Source organism: Chiloscyllium punctatum, chromosome 5, assembly GCF_047496795.1.
Source record: "Chiloscyllium punctatum isolate Juve2018m chromosome 5, sChiPun1.3, whole genome shotgun sequence".
NCBI lineage: Eukaryota > Metazoa > Chordata > Chondrichthyes > Orectolobiformes > Hemiscylliidae > Chiloscyllium > Chiloscyllium punctatum.
This window is the reverse complement of record NC_092743.1, coordinates 7,185,084-7,204,373: the sequence shown is the minus strand read 5'-3', so window position 1 is coordinate 7,204,373 and position 19,290 is coordinate 7,185,084. Positions and strand designations below refer to the sequence as shown.

General features: G+C 51.3%; 1 protein-coding gene across 4 annotated transcripts in view; it reads left to right on the top strand.

Moving 5' to 3' along the window:
* kctd1 (potassium channel tetramerization domain containing 1) overlaps window positions 1-19,290 on the top strand; it is a 137,150-nt gene that overhangs the window by 63,402 nt on the left and 54,458 nt on the right. For 2 of the 4 annotated variants that reach the window (XM_072569720.1, XM_072569719.1), the window contains exon 2: window positions 6,867-7,728. The exons of the other annotated variants lie outside the window; for them this stretch is intronic. In XM_072569720.1, the coding sequence (XP_072425821.1) occupies window positions 6,955-7,728 (774 nt within the window). In that variant the 5' untranslated portion in view covers window positions 6,867-6,954. The remainder of the gene's footprint in view (window positions 1-6,866; window positions 7,729-19,290) is intronic. 4 annotated transcript variants of the gene reach the window in all.

The following is a 19,290-nucleotide window of genomic DNA, read 5'->3' as shown; positions in this document are numbered from 1 at the left end:
ACCCCACACACCCCCCCCAGACACACACCCACACACAACCCCACACACCCCCCCAGACACACACCCAGACACACACCCACACACAACCCCACACACAACCCCACACACCCCCCCCCCAGACACACACCCACACACAACCCCACACACACCCCCCCAGACACACACCCAGACACACACCCAGACACACACCCAGACACACACCCAGACACACACCCAGACACAACCCCACACACAACCCCACACACCCCCCCCAGACACACACCCACACACAACCCCACACACCCCCCCAGACACACACCCACACACACCGAGACACACACACACACACACACACACCCAGACACAACCCCACACACAACCCCCCACACACCCCCCCCAGACACACACCCCCCCCAGACACACACCCAGACACATCCCCCACACCCACACACAACCCCACACACACCCCCCCCAGACACACACCCAGACACACCCCCACACACAACCCCCCAGACACACCCCCAGACACACCCCCAGACACACCCCCCCCAGACCCACCCCCCCAGACCCACCCCCCCCGACCCACCCCCCCCAGACCCACCCCCCAGACCCACCCCCCCAGACCCACCCCCCCCAGACACCCCCCCCCAGACACCCCCCCCCAGACACCCCCCCCCAGACACCCCCCCCCCAGACACCCCCCCCCCCAGACACCCCCCCCCAGACACACCCCCCCCAGACACACCCCCCCCAGACACACCCCCCCCAGACACACCCCCCCCCAGACACACCCCCCCCAGACACACCCCCCCCAGACACACACCCCCCCCGACACGCACCCCCCAGACACAACCCCACACACACACCCAGACACACACCCAGACACACACCCACACACAACCCCACACACACCCCCCCCCAGACACACCCCCAGACACACCCCCCCAGACACACCCCCCCCAGACACACCCCCCCCCAGACACCCCCCCCCCAGACACCCCCCCCCCAGACACCCCCCCCCCAGACACCCCCCCCCCAGACACCCCCCCCCCAGACACCCCCCCCCAGACACCCCCCCCCCCAGACACCCCCCCCAGACACACACCCCCCCAGACACACCCCCCCAGACACACCCCCCCCAGACACACCCCCCCCAGACACACCCCCCCCAGACACCCCCCCCCCAGACACCCCCCCCCCAGACACCCCCCCCCAGACACCCCCCCCCCCAGACACACCCCCCCCAGACACACACCCCCCCCAGACACACCCCCCCCAGACACACACCCCCCCCAGACACACACCCCCCCCCAGACACACACCCACACACAACCCCGCACACACACACACACACACCCCGTACACACCCCCCCCAGACGCACCCCCCCCAGACGCACCCCCCCCAGACGCACCCCCCCAGACGCACCCCCCCAGACGCACCCCCCCAGACGCACCCCCCCCAGACGCACCCCCCCCAGACGCACCCCCCCCAGACGCACCCCCCCCAGACGCACCCCCCCCAGACGCACCCCCCCCAGACGCACCCCCCCCAGACGCACCCCCCCCAGACGCACCCCCCCCAGACGCACCCCCCCCAGACGCACCCCCCCCAGACGCACCCCCCCCAGACGCACCCCCCCCAGACGCACCCCCCCCAGACGCACCCCCCCCCAGACGCACCCCCCCCAGACGCACCCCCCCCAGACGCACCCCCCCCAGACGCACCCCCCCCAGACGCACCCCCCCCAGACGCACCCCCCCCCAGACGCACCCCCCCCCAGACGCACCCCCCCCCAGACGCACCCCCCCCCAGACGCACCCCCCCCCAGACGCACCCCCCCCCAGACGCACATACACCCAGACGCACACACACCCCAGACACACACACACCCCAGACACACACACACCCCAGACACACACCCCCCCCCAGACCCACACCCAGACCCACACCCAGACCCACACCCAGACACACCCACCTCCACACCCACCCCCACACCCACCCCCCCACACCCAGACACCCCCCCCAGACACACACCCACACACACACCCCCACACCCAGACACACACACACACCCCCCCCACACCCAGACACACCCACCCCCACACCCACCCCCACCCCCACACCCACCCCCACCCCCACCCCCACCCCCACCCCCACCCCCACCCCCACCCCCACACCCACCCCCACACCCACCCCCACACCCACCCCCACACCCACCCCCACCCCCACCCCCACCCCCACCCCCACCCCCACCCCCACCCCCACACCCACCCCCACACCCACCCCCAGACACACCCCCACACACACCCCCAGACACACACACACCCCCAGACACACACACACCCCCAGACACACACCCCCAGACACACACCCCCAGACACACACCCCCAGACACACACCCCCAGACACACACCCCCCGACACACACCCCCCCACACACACCCCCCCACACACACCCCCCCACACACACCCCCCCACACACACCCCCCCACACACACCCCCCCACACACACCCCCCCCCACACACCCCCCCCCACACACCCCCCCCCACACACCCCCCCCCACACACCCCCCCCCCACACACCCCCCCCCACACACCCCCCCCCACACACCCCCCCCCACACACCCCCCCCCACACACCCCCCCCCACACACCCCCCCCCACACACCCCCCCCCACACACCCCCCCCCACACACCCCCCCCCCACACACCCCCCCCCACACACCCCCCCACACACACCCCCCCACACACACCCCCCCACACACACCCCCCCACACACACCCCCCCACACACACCCCCCCACACACACCCCCCCACACACACCCCCCCACACACACCCCCCCACACACACCCCCCCACACACACCCCCCCACACACACCCCCCCACACACACCCACAAAACACCCCCCGCCACACATACACACCCACACACACAGACAGAGAAACACACACACACACACAGACAGAGAAACACACACACACCCTCACCCCCGCACGCACGCGCACACCCACCCACACACATGCACCACCCCACCCACGCACCACCACCCCACCCACGCACCACCACCCCACGCACTCGCCACCACCCCACGCACTCGCCCCCCCCCACGCACTCGCCCCCCCCCACGCACTCGCCCCCCCCCACGCACTCGCCCCCCCCCACGCACTCGCCCCCCCCCACGCACTCGCCCCCCCCCACGCACTCGCCCCCCCCCACGCACTCGCCCCCCCCCACGCACTCGCCTCCCCCCACGCACTCGCCCCCCCCCCACGCACTCGCCCCCCCCCCACGCACTCGCCCCCCCCCACGCACTCCCCCCCCCCCCCACGCACTCCCCCCCCCCCCCCGCACGCACTCCCCCCCCCCACGCACCCTCCCCCCCCCCCCACGCACTCCCCCCCCCCACGCACTCGCCCCCCCCCCACGCACTCGCCCCCCCCCCACGCACTCGCCCCCCCCCCACGCACTCGCCCCCCCCCACGCACTCGCCCCCCCCCCCACGCACTCGCCCCCCCCCCCACGCACTCGCCCCCCCCCCCACGCACTCGCCCCCCCCCCCACGCACTCGCCCCCCCCCACGCACTCGCCCCCCCCCACGCACTCGCCCCCCCCCACGCACTCGCCCCCCCCCCCACGCACTCGCCCCCCCCCCACGCACTCGCCCCCCCCCCACGCACTCGCCCCCCCCCCACGCACTCGCCCCCCCCCCACGCACTCGCCCCCCCCCCACGCACTCGCCCCCCCCCCACGCACTCGCCCCCCCCCCCACGCACTCGCCCCCCCCCCCACGCACTCGCCCCCCCCCCCACGCACTCGCCCCCCCCCCCACGCACTCGCCCCCCCCCCACGCACTCGCCCCCCCCACGCACTCGCCCCCCCCCCACGCACTCGCCCCCCCCCCCCCACGCACTCGCCCCCCCCCCACGCACTCGCCCCCCCCCCCCACGCACTCGCCCCCCCCCCCACGCACTCGCCCCCCCCCCACGCACTCGCCCCCCCCCCCCACGCACTCGCCCCCCCCCCCACGCACTCGCCCCCCGCCACACACTCGCCCCCCTCCCCCCCACGCACGACCGCCCCCCCCCCACGCACTCACTGCCCCCACTCACTTTCTCCCCCCCCCCCCCCCCAACATGCTCGCGCACCCTGCCCCCCCTCCCCCCGATCCCCTTTCCCCCCTACACAGATACCCCCACCTCCCCCCATGGACCCCAGCCCCCCCCCGGACCCCTCACATAGACCCTCGCCCGCACAGATCACACACACACAGATCGGCAGGTACACGGTCTCCCCCACACCCCCGCCCACACAGAGAGGGAAAAACCCCCTCGTGCACACTCAGAGAGGAGTATCCCCCATTGTGCCACTCTCTCACCCACAGAAACTTCCAGAAATAGGCTATCAGCTGGTACGCACCTCCCACCCTCACACAGAGACACCCCTCCCTCACACTGACATCCCCCATAGTGAGAACCCCCCCGGAAACTTCCAGGTGCAGGCGATCAGCAGGTACACAACCACCCAACATCAGACACCGACCGCAGACCCCTGTCTCCCCACCCCCTGTCCCCCCATGCAGACCCCCGCGCCCCCACACAGGCTGCCCGTCCCCCCCTAGCACAGACCCCCGCCTCTCTCACACCCCCTGGCCCCCCCACCCACACCCACACCCACACCCACACCCACACCCACACCCACACCCACACCCACACACACTCTCCCCGCGGGAAAAAAATCTCGTGCACACACAGCGAGGAACCTCCCCCATAGTGGCACTCCCTCACCCACAGAAACTTCGAGAAACAGGCCATCGGCAGGTACACCCCCTCATTCCCCCACCCCCCCGTGCGACCCATTCATCCTAATCCCATTCCCCCCCTCACTCCCTGTCACCCTCTCCATCTAATCGCCCACCCCATCCATTCCCCACCTCCACCATCCCTTTTCAACCAAGCCCCTTGGTTATCCCCTCCAATCCCTTCCTCATTTTTGGGTCCAAATCTCCCTCAGGGTGATTAACCCTTGCCGCCTGGCTTTATTAAATATTGAGAGCTGCTTATTTCCCCCCTCCCCAATCTTAAAAAGGGAACATGCGACACTTCTTTCTTTTTCATGTGTACTTCACACATCTAGGGATGATTCTGGAAAGCTTTTGCTTTTGTTATTGCCCCTGCAAAGTAGTCACAAAAGAAAAGTAGTTGACGTCAAATTGGGAAGGGTCACTCTTTGCGTGAGCTCAGAGCCATTGGTATAAATCTCAGGGTAAAGGGTTTTGAGGGCTGCATGGATTAACGATGACAGGTTTTGAGTGGAGTTTTGTTTCTCTCCCCTCCCCCACCTAGCAGGTTCTAGAACACTACTGCCTGCAGGTGGTAATGAAGACAGGTACCCTCCTGGTGGTTCAAAAAACCTTTGATGGTGGACAGAGAGCTGGAACGTAGGATTGGTTTGGATGCTTACTTGTCTGGCCACACATTTCACTTGATGGGACAAATGGCCTCCTAGGATTCTGTGGTACTATTAAGCAGTTGAACCTTTGGCTCTGTCTGCATGTTTTTTTTTTCTTTTTTAAATTGCCCTGAGTTAATTGTGGGCGCACAGATTAATAATAACACACGTGCAGACAATAAATTCCAACTGCTAAGTTCAGCCTGTGCACTGACTCCCTAACTTTAACCCTGACCATTCTCTGTTGTGGTGAACCTTATTGATTTTATGCCAGTACTTGATTGCCAATCCTCGCCCTCAGTGCAAATTAGTGCTAATCATTCGGTGTTCCATCATGATACGATTTGTGAGCTAATGGTTTTCTTTTGTTCTGCCCTTTTTTAGACAATTTAAAAAAAATCTTTTGTTACATGAAGGAGACACAACCTCTAACCGTCTGTCCAATTCACTTCTAATAAAGTCGTTTGAGTGGGATTGAAATTTGAAGGTTTCTTTTTTTTTCTCGGTATTGAATCAACGCAGTTTGCTACTATTATTGAAATGAGAAATATTGGATTACTCTTTGTCTGCAGGCGAGAAACAAGCATTTAATAGATGGGGTTTAAATATTTTGAATAGTTTTAGCATTAATGTATACGAGAATCTCTGACCACCTACAAAGTTTTATAATGAGTCTTCAAATTGTCAAAAGTATTAATTCCCTTCCCTCCCAAAAATGGTGTCAAGGGGAAAAATAGACAACTGATACCTTTTGAGTCCTGGTGGAAATGTGCAAGATAAAAACCCCAGAGTTTGTGGGAAGTAACATTGAGATTAATCATGGAATAGTTACAGAAATTTTGATATTAAAACTGTTCCAGAGATGCATCCATAATTGGCTGATTTTTATTCTTTTATAAACGTCCCTGTAAAATCCAAGTATTCCAATACCGTGATACGCCAGCCAAGGTCAACCTTTGTTTCTGTTTTGTGATAATCATAAGATGTGATTATCATGCCAGATCAACACATGACAATGCGTGAAGTACCATGATTTCAAAGTATTCTTTCTCCTTAACCCATTAGCACCTGGCCAAATACTGCTTCTCTATAATAAATGCGCAGGTTTATGGATGTTCAAGGGAAACTGGGATGGGTGTCAGTCTACGATGGCCATTTTGGATGCTAATGGGTGCCTTTGTTGTACATTGAGTGGTTCTGTCAGAATCAAACTGCAATCTGCAATAGTGTACCTAAAGCGTTGTAATGTTCCCTCCTGTAGGCACCTATTTACAAGCACACTACATGGACCTGTGCAGGAAAGTGAGATGGTGTAGCACAAGTATTGATTAGCACCTAGTGATTATCTTTTTTTAGAAAAAAAGAACTCTTATCTTTTTCCCAACAATTACTGTATCATGTCATCAAGACCAATCATGTCGTGAAATCCCTATCACCAGGTCCGATCTGAGGAAACTCTACACATCCAGCGCCTTCGATACCAACACCCCGTTTGGGTTGCTCAATAAAGTCTGGTTCGAGATCTGCATGTACTTCTGCACAAGGGGGAGGGAGAACCAGAGAGAATTGGAGGAGGATTCCTTTGGCTTGGCCACTGATGAGGATGGGCGAAGATTTGTCTATTACAAAGCTTGTGGACCATACCATAAATCTCGCTCCATAACCTGGAGCAAGAAGAGAATGGTGAACGATGAGGAGAACTTCCCTAGGATGTATGAAACAGGCACAGAGTTTTGCCCTTATGCGAGTTTTGTCAAGTATGTTTCGAAACGCAACCCCCTCTGTAAGGCTTTCTTTCAAAGACCCAGAGATCATTGCAGTGAAGTTGACGTGACTTGGTATGAGAACAAAGCTATCGGCAAGAACTTGTTGGGCACTCGTATGCAGATGCTGTCCAAGGCTGCCAAGCTCTCTAAGACGTACACCAATCACTGCATAGGGGCAGTTTCCATAGCCACACTCAGCAGCGTTGCAGGTATTGGCAGCAGGCTGGCTCCTCACCGATCTCCCCAAGATGCTAACGGGCCACGCCAGCAGCAATCATGCCCGTACGCACTGCAACACCATGACAAAGAGATTGTGGGGGTGAAAGTGGAGCAAGTCGTCAACTCCAGTCTTTGTGAACATTTGCACCCGGATGAAACGGTTCCTCCATCATCAAAAAGACTCTGTGTTCGCTCCTCTAATCCTGTAGGTTCCCAGACTGTGATTCTGCATAGAACCGATTTTCAGGAATCCTTGGTTCAGGAATCTGCTGATCAGCTTGAGACCACTCCATCAATAACCATTTCAACAAACCAGGTAATGCTTTGCAATCATAGGTTGATAAGTTCATCACCGAGTTCGACAACCAACTTTTGAATTTAAGAAAAAAACACCTGTGATATGACTTGTGCTTTGTCAAAGTCGCTGTCAGTTTAAAAGCATTTAGGAAATTACCATGTCTATTTATTTTAGGGCAATCACTTTTTGAAGTGTTAGTTTTAAGTGTGTTATTGCTTTATTCCATCCTCTGCCCTAATTAAATTTAATATATTCTCCTTGCACAGCCCCTAGGAAGCTCAAAGCACCTGACAGGCAGTGAGATGCGATTTTGAAGCCTCTTTTCATAAATAGGAGCATGGGACTTGGGCAAAAGAGTAGGCCTTTCAGCCCATCCATACTGCTTCTCTTTTCATGACTAATCTGGTCGTGATTCCCCCCTGCCTGCCCGTTCGTGTCTCTTATCAAGTTGCCATAGTCCTACTAGAATAGAGAGACAGATGATTGGTCGTGGTTTAACCTAAGGATCACTACCCCTTGGGTGAGGGGAGAGATTGATAAGGAGAGTCCTTCATGGTAACCTCAGCCTGTGTGGGAATTGAACCCACGCTGTTGAGCACCCCGCCAACCTTCTTTGTCTATCAAAGATCTGTCCAATTCAGACTTGAATATATTCAATGGCCCAACCTCCACTGCTCACCAGGGAGGAAAGTTCCGTAGTCACATGACCATTTTAGAGAAAATAATCTTTCTTCTTCTCTATCTTAAAAGTCCTTTTTTCCACTGTGTCTAAAACACACAATATGAGAATGAGTTCAGAGTGGAGAGCAGTTCCTATGAAGCAAAACTGATTTCCTGGGATAGCCTCTATTTTCCCCTGCTCTGAGGAGCATACCACAACATCCTAATTATATGATCCGTGTGTGGAATTTTCCTGGAAGCAGTTCAGAGAAGTTTTACCCGACTCAGTTCCCTGCTCATCTTACAAGAGCAGATTGAGTGGGTTGGGTCTTTGGCCATTGGAAGTTTGAAGAATGATTTTTTTTCAGCAGGTCTGAGAATGTCGTAGATCCATGTTACGTTTTGTGGTGAAGAGGGCTATTGTGGCAGTGTCCCTGCCTCTGAGCCAGGGATCTGGGTTCAGGATCCAGAACTCCTCCTCCAGAGGTGTGTAATAAATCCCTGAACAGGTTGATTGGAAAATACCTAAGTTTTGTGATGTCAGTAACTCGATCGCACAAACCTATTGTCAGTTGAATTTTGATGAGGGGCTATTTTTCCAGCTTGTAGTCGAGGAGAAATCTTTAAATTCTGAGAGAATTTTGCATTGTAGTCGAAGTTGTTCATTCAGCCTTTCGAGTCCACTCTGCCAGTCAATCAGATTTTCTTTTAGGCATCTTGATTGTGTTTACTGGCTTTTGGTCCATATCAGCAGCAGTCCTCATCCTGATGCAAATTTTAATCCTGAAAACTTCAAACGATCCAGCACCTGGAAAATGGAGGAGCATAAGTTGGCTGTTCAACCCATCAAGTCTGCTCTGCCATTCATCAAGATCATGTCTGATCTGATAATCCTCAGCTCCACTTCCCTGCCTTTTCCCCATAACCCTTGATTCCATTTCTAATTAAAAATTTGTCTGTGTCAGCCTCAGCAGCCCTCTGCAGTAAAGAATTCCACATATTCAGTCCCCTTTGAGAGAAGGCATTCCTGTCTTAAATGTGTGAACCTTACTCTGAGATTATGCCTTCTGGTCCTAGGCTCTCCACAAGGGGAAATAACCTTTCCACATTTACCCTGTCAAGGGAATCTTTTTTAGAATAAGGTGGCCCCTCATTCTTCTAAACTCTCATAAATACTCAGGGGAGAGTGGTGCTGGTGAGAGAATTTGCAGGTAGAATTTGCTGTCCTTGTCACAGAACTCTTAGTGCACTGAAGAGGACTTTTGGTCAATCATGCCTCCAACCGCTCTTCAAATAAGCATCATTACCTCATCCCAATCTCCTACTTTCTCCCAATACACTTGCACACTATTTATATCTAAATAATCATCCAATGCCCACTTGGATGCACCAGCCACAGATTAATGAAAGTAATTATCAATGGGAAGTGTCATTTCCTCTGGCAGTGCATACCCATTTCACAACCCAGTCCCCTTCACTTTGTGAGGAATTCTGTGTTTTGGAGAGCAAAATATAACATCAAGAATGTATTCATGCACCTCATTCGCCAGGAGCTCGTTAAATGTGCAGGCGTTAATGCAGAAAAAGAAGCTATGCAGTTGTTCTGAAAACATTCTTCATTAAGTTAGATTCTGTAAACCCATGACCTCCCACAGCTACCCTGACTGCACTTCTCCACATCCTGATTTCTGTCCCATTCTCCCAGGTTCTCCATCTCTGTTGCACCTGCCTTTTCAATGTCACTTTAGGGGAGGCAGTGACAGAACAATAATGTCTCTGCTGCAGTAATCCAGAAGCCCAGGTTAATCCTCTGGAAACATGAGTTTGAATCCCACTTCGGCACCTGGTGGAATTTGAATTCAATTAATAAGTGGAGCTGGAATTGAACAGTTGTCCTGGTGATAGTCAGAAAGGGGTAATTGTCGGATTGTTGTCAAAACCTTTCTGCTTCACTGCTATCGTTTAGTGAGAGCACTCTGTCATCCTTACCTGGTCTGCCTGAGGTGTGACACCAGGCCTACAGTAACTCCTAACTGCCCTCAAAAATGGCTGAACAAGACACTCTGTTCAAGAATTGGAGATGGGCATCAAATGCTGACCCTCCCAAGGACGTCCACATCCCAGGAAAGAGCAAAGACTTTGTGTTACTGGTATTTCCAATTTTTGTTTTAATTCGAGGGATTGAGAGTATGGTTAGCTAATCTCTAGTTGCCCCTTGAGAAGGTGAGGGTGAGCTGCTTTCTTGAACTGCTGCAGTCCGTGTATTGTAAGTTGATTCACAATGTCCTTACAGCAGGAATTCCAGGATTTTGACCCAGCGATACTGAAGGAATGTGATTTATTTCAAAGTCAGAATTGAGTGTGGTTTGGAGACGAAAAGTGTATCAGCTGCTTTTTTTCTCGATGGAAGTGGGTGTGGATTTGGAAAGTGTTTTCTTCAGCGTATTTTTAAAATAGATGCTGCTGCAGAGCATCGGTGGTGGAGGGAGTGGACGTTTGTGGATTATGGTGCCAGTCAAGCGAGCTGCTTTGCCCATTTTTTACTAGGACAATGCCCAACTTGGTCAAATACAGCCCTGATGTCAAAGGAAGACACTCACCTTTGGAATTTTTATGCTGAAAACATTTCTTTTTATTCATTCACGGGTCTCTGAGATTGCATCTCAAGTACAGTAATTGTAAGGCCACAGACCAAACACTGAGAACTGTGATTAGACTGGATGGTTCATGTCCTGCTTACCACTGACCAGGTGTCCAGCCAATGTTGCCCATGTCCTATGAGTGAATTTAAAAACAAAGAGAGCCAGTTAAGAATTATGAAGTGGGCAAGCCAGTTCATCTCACTTCAAAGCCTGTCTACCATCGACAAGGCACAAGCCAGGAGTGTGTTGGAATACTCCCCACTTGCCTGGATGAGTGTGGCTCCAACAACACAAGAAGCTTGACAAAGAAGCCCCTGCTTGATTGGCAGAGCATCCACGAACATTCACTCTCTCCTCCACCAACACTCATCATCAGTGTGTGCTTTCGACAAGATACACTGCAGAAATTTACCAAAGATCCTTAGACAGCACCTTCCAAATCCATTACTAGTTCCATCTAGAAGGACAAGGGCAGCATTTACAAGATGCACTGTAGAAACTCCCAAGGATCGTTTAACATCACTTCAAAACCTGCGATGTCTGCACACTTGAAGGATATGAGCAGCAGATACATGGGAACAATCCCACCTGCAAGCTTCCTCCAATCCACTTGCCATCCTGACTTGGAAATATATTACCGTTCCTTAAGTGTTGCTGAGTCAAAATCCTAAAACTCCCTTTGTATCTGCACTGTGAACATCTACAACTGAGTGTGTACTGGTTGAATAAAACAGCTCGCCACTTTTTCTAGAGGTATGAGGAATGGGTAATAAATGCTGGTCAAGCTAATGATGCCCACATTCCATGAGCAAAAACAAAAGTCACACGCTCCAATTATTTTACCAGCAGTGCAAGGCCAAGTGCTGTTACAGTCCAAGGACAAAGGAGTTCTTGCACGGTTTTAAGAATTCTTTCAAAATTAGAAGCAAGTCCATTTGACAGCACTATTGATGACCCACTCATCACTTTAAAACAGAATAGTCTGATAGGACAGTAATGGACCAGTTTAGATATTATTAGCGTAAAGTCCAGGACATACTTGAGCAAGTTTCTGCTTTGTTTGGTAGATGCCAATATTATAGCTGTGTTGGAACAGCTTTATTAGGGGTGTGGAAAGTTGTGGAGTAAACATTTAGCCATAGTCTAGTCATCCACCTAGCCATAGTGTCCAGGAATGTGCAAACCAAGTGGATTAGCCATGGGAAATGCAGGGTGACGGGAATAGTGTAGGTGGGTGGGATCTCATAGAAACATAAAATTCTGATGGGACTGCACAGGCTAGATGTGGGATGTAAGTTCCTGGTATTGAGGAAGTCCAGACCTAGGGGTCACAGTCTAAGAATAAGAGGTAAGCCATTCAGAACTGAGATGAAGAATTTCTTCATTCAGTTGTAAACCGGTGGAATTCTCCACCACAGAAAACTTTACCACGGTTCATTGGATAGATTCAAGAGAGAGCTGGGCGTGGCCCTTGCGGCTAAATAGAACAAGGAGTGTGGATAGAACGCAGGAGTGGGATACTGAAAGTGAATGATTTTATAGCAATTGAATTAAGCTTTCTTGTTTAGTATTGTGTGGGCGTTCAGATAAGTGGGGTATGGATGCTAGGGCAGTTGCTTGCTCCTCCTGCAGAATGTGGCAGGTGAGAGACATGACACATGTCTCCGCTGGCTACATCTGCAGGAAGTGTACCAACCGTGTTAGGGAATTGGAGCTGGAGCTGGATGAACTACGGATCATTCGGGAGGCTGAGGGGGTAATTGAGAGGAGTTACTGGCAGTTGGTCACTCCTGAGGGTCAGGATAAGGATAGATAGGTTACAGTTAGGGGGAGGAAAGGGGACAGCCAGACAGTGCAGAGATCCCTTGTGGACATTCCCCTCCAGCAATAAGTATATTGTTTTGGATACTGCTGGGGGGGATGACCTACCAGAGGAAAGCCATAGTAGTCAGTTCTCTGGCACTGAGCCTGACACTGTGACAAAGAAGGGAAGGGGGCAGAATAGAAGAGTACTCGTGGTAGGGGACTCGATAGTTAGGGGAAGCGACGGGAGATTTTGTGGTCAGGATCGGGATTCCCGGAAGGTATGTTGCCTCCCTGGTGCCAGGGTCCTGGAAGTCTCCGATCGGGTGTATAAGATTCTGAAAGGGGGAGGGCGAACAGCCAGAAATCGTGTTACATATTGGCACCAATGATATAGCCAGGAAAAGGATTGAGGATATAAAAAGTGATTTTAGGGAGTTAGGGTGGAAGCTGCAGAGCAGGATGAACAGAGTAGTGTTCTCGGGTTTACTACCGGTGCCACGAGATAGTGAGGTGAGGAACAGGGAGCGGGCGCAGCTTAACATGTGGCTGCGCAGCTGGTGTAGGAGGGAGGGCTTCAGATATGTTGATAATTGGGATGCCTTCTGGGGAAGGTGGGACCTGTACATGAACGACGGGTTGCACCTGAACTGGAAGGGGACCAATGTCCTGGGTGGAAGGTTTGCTCGAGTGGTTCAGGAGGGTTTAAACTAGTATGGTGGGGGAGGGGGGCACTATAGACATGTTGAGACTGTTTAAAGAGCAGTTGTTGCGAGTGATGCATAAATGTGTTCCTCTGAGACAGGCAAGAAGGGGTAAGATAAAGGAACCTTGGATGCCAAGAACGGAGGAGCTTCTCGTCAAAAGGAAGAAGGTAGCTTATGTAAGGTGGAGGAAGCAAGGGTCTTGCTCAGCTCTAGAGGATTACAGGCAGGTGAGGAAGGAGCTCGAAAATGGTCTGAGGCGAGCCAAGAGGGGGCACGAAAAATGCTTGGCAGGAAGGATTAGGGAGAATTCAAAGGCATTTTACAAGTATGTGAAGAATAAGAGAATGATCAAGGAAAGAGTAGGGCCGATCAGGGATAGCATAGGGAACTTGTGTATAGGGTCTGAGGAGGTAGGGGAAGCCCTAAATGGTTTTTTGCTTCTGTCTTTACTAAAGAAAAGGACCTTGTAGTGACTGAAACCATTGAGGAGCAGGTGTGCATGCTGGAATGGATAGAGATTGAGGAAGCTGATGTGCTGAAAATTTTGACAAACATTAAGATTGACAAGTCGCTAGGGCCAGACCAGATTTGTCCTCGGCTGCTTTGGGAAGCGAGAAATGTGATTGCTTCACCGCTTGCGAAGATCTTTGCATCCTCGCTCTCCACCGGAGTCATACCTGAGGACTGGAGGGAGGCAAGTGTAATTCCTCTCTTCAAGAAAGGAAATAGGGAGATCCCTGGCAATTACAGACCAGTCAGTCTCACGTCTGTTGTCTGCAAGGTGTTAGGATTCTGAGGGATAGGATTTATGACCATCTGGAAGAGCATGGCTTGATTAAAGGCAGTCAGCACGGCTTTGTGAGGGGCAGGTCATGCCTCACAAATCTTATTGAGTTCTTTGAGGATGTTACTAGACAAGTTCATGAGGGTCGAGCTGTGGATGTGGTGTATATAAACTTCAGCAAGGCATTTGATAAGGTTCCCCATGGTAGGCTCGGTCAGGAGGAATGGGATACAGGGCAATTTAGCTGTCTGGATACAGAATTGGCTGGTTTTCAGATGACAGCGAGTGGTAGTGGAAGGAAAGAATTCTAACTGGAAGTCAGTGGTGAATGGTGTTCCTCAGGGCTCTGTCCTTGGGCCTCTACTCTTTGTAATTTTTATTAATGACTTTGATGAGGAAATTGAAGGATGGGTCAGCAAGTTTGCAGATGACACAAAGGTTGGAGGTGTTGACAGTATAGAGGACTGTTGTAGGCTGCAGTGTGACTTGACAGGATGCAGAGATGGGCTGAGAGGTGGCAGATGGAGTTCAACCTGGATAAATGCAAAGTGATGCATTTTGGAAGGTCGAACTTGAAAGTTGAGTACAGGGTTAAAGACAGGATTCTTGGCAGTGTAGAGGAACAGTGGGATCTTGGTATGCAGGTACATAGATCCCTTAAAATTGCCACCCAAGTGGACAGGGTTGTTAAGAAAGCATATGGTCTTTTGCCTTTCATTGACAGGAGGATTGAGTTTAGGAGCTGTGAGATCTTGTTGCAGCTCTATAAAACTTTGGTTAGACCGTACTTGGAATACTGTGTCCAGTTCTAGTCGCCCTATCATAGGAAAGATGTGGATGCTTTGAGATGGTTCAGAGGAGGTTTATCAGGATGCTGCCTGGAATGGAGGGCTTATCTTACGAAGAGAGGTTAACTGAGCTCGGACTATTTTCATTGGAAAAAAGAAGGAAGAGAGGGGACTTAATTGAGGTGTACAAGGCAATGAGAGTCATAGATAGAGTTGATAGCCAGAGACTTTTTCCCAGGGCAGAAATTGTTAATACGAGGGGTCATAATTTTAAGCTGTTTGGCGGAAGGCATAGAGGGGATGTCAGAGGTGGGTTCTTTACACAGAGTTGAGAGAGCATGGAATGCGTTGCCAGCAGCAGTTGTGGAAGCGAGGTCATTGGGGATATTTAAGAGACTGCTAGACATGCATATGGTCACAGAAATTTTAGGGTTCGTACATTAGGTTTACCTTACATGAGGATCAATGGTCGGTACAACATCGTGGGCTGAAGGGCCTGTTCTGTGCTGTACTGTTCTATGTTCTATATTGAATGGTTGGTGCAAGCTTGAAGGGCCGAATGGCCTACTCCACCTATTTTCTATGCTGCTATGTTCTTCGGAGGATCAGTGTGGAATCCTTAGGTTGAGTGGCCTGCTTCCACACTGTAGGAACTCAGTGATTCTAAGAAGTCTTCCATGCTATTTCTGGAGTATCGTCAGGGCCTATAACCTTCACAGTGTCCAGTGTCTCCAATATTTCTTCTTATCACATAGAGCAAATTGAATGAGGTGAAGACTGATATCTTTGATACTGTGGACGTCCCGAGGAGGAAGCTGAGTTGGATAAAATGGAATAGCTGAAACAATGGCTGGTATCCACCACCTGTAAAGGCAGCAGTATCTGCATCCTAGCTCAACAAGGATTAGAGAATTATTGTTTAAAGGAATGTTCTGAAAAATCACTTCACAGCAGTGCAGATTATTGTTTATGCCAGGGTGAGATGAGGTATTTGTTGTAACTTGCAGTGGCTTGTCTGAAGCCGATTCAGTAGTTTTGTTGTAGGGAAACAAGGTTTCGGATAGATTCACGTTATATCAGGATGAACTGAAATTAGACAAGTGGTGCCCGGACCAGCAGTGGGGCTAAAATGTTTTAGTCTTTAGTATTGCTGAGAAAATGCATTTTCTCAAAGCTTTTTGTCTTGCACTCATCAGGACAGTTTGCAAGAGATATCAATTTAATGGGGAAATTAAGCTATATACTGTGGGAGGCAAGTGGACTGAGATTTGTACAGGCATTGACGTTTAGAAGGCAGCACCAAGTGATGACTGACAGTTAACTGGCAGATTTTGATCAAATTTTAAACCAGGCAGATTGACTCTACTTGGCCAAGGCATTGCCCTGAAAAAAATCCAAAAAAGTAAATGTTTGTCACCTATTTAGTTTGTAACAAGTATCTGCATTTTCCTTCTGTCTGCAAAGGGCAGGCTCATAGACACAACTCCTGGTTATGCAAGTGCACGAGCCTGGTTGGGAATTCTCAATTGGTTATTAGTATGATTCTTCACACACTCGGGATTACCCAACAAATGTTGTCCAGTTGTGTAATTACATTTAACATTGGACACTGCAAGTTATGTAAGCACTTCCTGGTTGACTCAGTACCATGCTGGTTGCCCACAGCTAATTTGCAATCTATATTTATAATCTATTAAAGGAAGGATCTACTTGCATTGAAAACAGTTCATAGAACATAGAACAGTACAGCACAGAACAGGCCCTTCAGCCCACAATGTTATGCCAACATTTTCCCCACTTTAAGCTGGGGAAAAGGACCATGTCATCACTACTTGCTGCTTAAAAAGCTGTTCTTCAATTGGCCCTGTATGCCTGGCTGAAACCTTAAATCTGTATCCCCATGACTTTGTGCCAACAGCTCATGGGAAGAGTTTTTTTTCTTGTCTGTCTTGCCCTGACATGTTGTAATCTTGTACACTCTGCTTCAAGGCAAACAGCAAATATTTAAAATGTCCTTGGAACTAAGATCCTCAGAATCATTCTGGTAAATGTTACATCCAGTCGTAGATGAGGAATGAACAATTTGAGAACTCGTTGGAGCAGGGGGATCCACAAATATCCCCATCCTCTTGTGTTGGGGAGCTCAGCAAATCGGTGGAAAAGACCAGCTGAAGTATTTAAAACAATCTTTAGTCAGAACTGCCAATGATCCATCTCAACCTCCCTCCAGTGGTCCCCAGCATCACATACTCCAGTCTTCAGCCAATTTGATTCACTTCACATGATATCAAGAAATAGTTGAAGACATTGAATTTTGACAAAATTCTAGCAGTAGCGTTGAAGACTTGTCCTCCAGGACTTGCTGCACCCCTAGCCAATGGTTCCACTACAGTTACAACACTGGCATCTATCCAGGAATTTGTAAAATTGTCCTGGCGCATGGAAAACCAAACCAGAGAATTACTGTCCCATCCGTCTGCTCTTTATCATCAGTAAAGTGATGGAAGGTGTCATTAACAGTGCTAACAAGCAGCACCTACTCAGTGATGCTCAGTTTAAGTTCTGCCAAAGTCACTCAGCTCCTGACTTCATTACAGCCTTGGTTCAAACACAGGCAAAAGAACTGAATTCTAGAGGCTAGGTGAGGGTGACAGCCCTTGAAATCAAAGCCACATTTGACAGAGTGTGGCATCAACGAGGTTAGCAAAACTGGGATCAGAGGGAAACTCTGCTGGTTGGAGTCATATCTGATACAAAAGAAGATGGTTGTGGTTTTTGGAGGTCAGTCATCTCAGCTCCAGGACATTTCTGCAGGAGTTCAAGGTAGTGACCTTGGCCCAACTGTCTTCAGTCGCTTTATAAATGACCTTCCCACCATCATAAGATGAGAAATGGGGATATTCACGGATGGTTGCAAAGTGTTCAGCGCTATTCACAACTCCTCGTAGTGAAACAGTCCATGTCCAAATGCAGCAAGATCTGGACGATATCAGGCTTAGACTGATATTTGGCAAGTAACATTTGCACCACAAGCTGGGCTATGAGCACTTGCACAAAGAGAGAATTTAGTCATTATCCTTTGACATTTCATGGCATTGCCATCGCTGAATCTCCCACTGTCAAGATCCTGGGGTTACCATTGACCCTGGACACACTATATGAATATTGTGGCTGCAAGAGCAAGTCAGGAATTAGGTATGCTGCAATGAATAACTCCCTTCCTGACTCCCAAAGCCTGTCTGCCATTTACAAGGCACAAGTCTGGAGTGTGATGAAACGTACCTCAATTCCATGGATATGTGCAGCTCTAAAAGCACTCAAGAAGCTTGACACCAAAATTTGACTGCGACCACATCCACAAAAATCCATTCCTTCTACCAACACTCAGTAGCAAGTGTATGCCAACTACAAGATGCACTGCAGAATTCCATCAAAGATCTTTGAAAGCCCATACCACAACCACTAGCATTTAGAAGGGCAAGGGCAGCAGATACATTGGAACACACCCACTTGGAAGTTCCCCTCCCAAGCCACTCACCATCCTGACTTGGAAATATATAGCCATTCCTTTAGTACCGCTGGGTCAAAACCTGGAACTCCCTCCCTAACAGTATTATGGGTGTCCCTACATTCCAATAATTGCTGTGTTTGAAGAAGCAGATAATCAACACCTTCTCAAATGCAACTGGGAGGGGAATGAGTTCTGGCCAAGTCACCAACACCCACATCCCACGAACAAAAAATAAATCGCATCCTTCCCAAAGTATGATACATAGAGCTGTGGCTAGTACTCTCTCTGGGGCCTTACCACAGCTCTATAATGATTCAATATAACTTCCCTGCTGTTGTATTCAATATTGCTTTATGAAGGCGAAGATCATGGAATTTTTGAGAAAGAATTGCTTCTGTTTTGGAGTCATGAATCTTTGAAATTCTCTAACCCTGAGAGCAGTGGGGGCTAAGTCAAGGCTGAGACCATCAGGTTCTCGTATTGTTGGTGTGTCAGTGGTTATGGGGAGCCTGCAGGAACATTGAGTTGAGGCCAAGATGAGATCCCGTATGATCTGTGAATGGCGGAGCAAACTTGGAAGCTGAATGACCAAATTCTGCTCCTGATTTGTGTGTTCTTTATTTTAGGAAATAATTTGAAGGGTTATTGGGGAAGACAGGTGCATGGTACTAGATGTTCTGGCAAT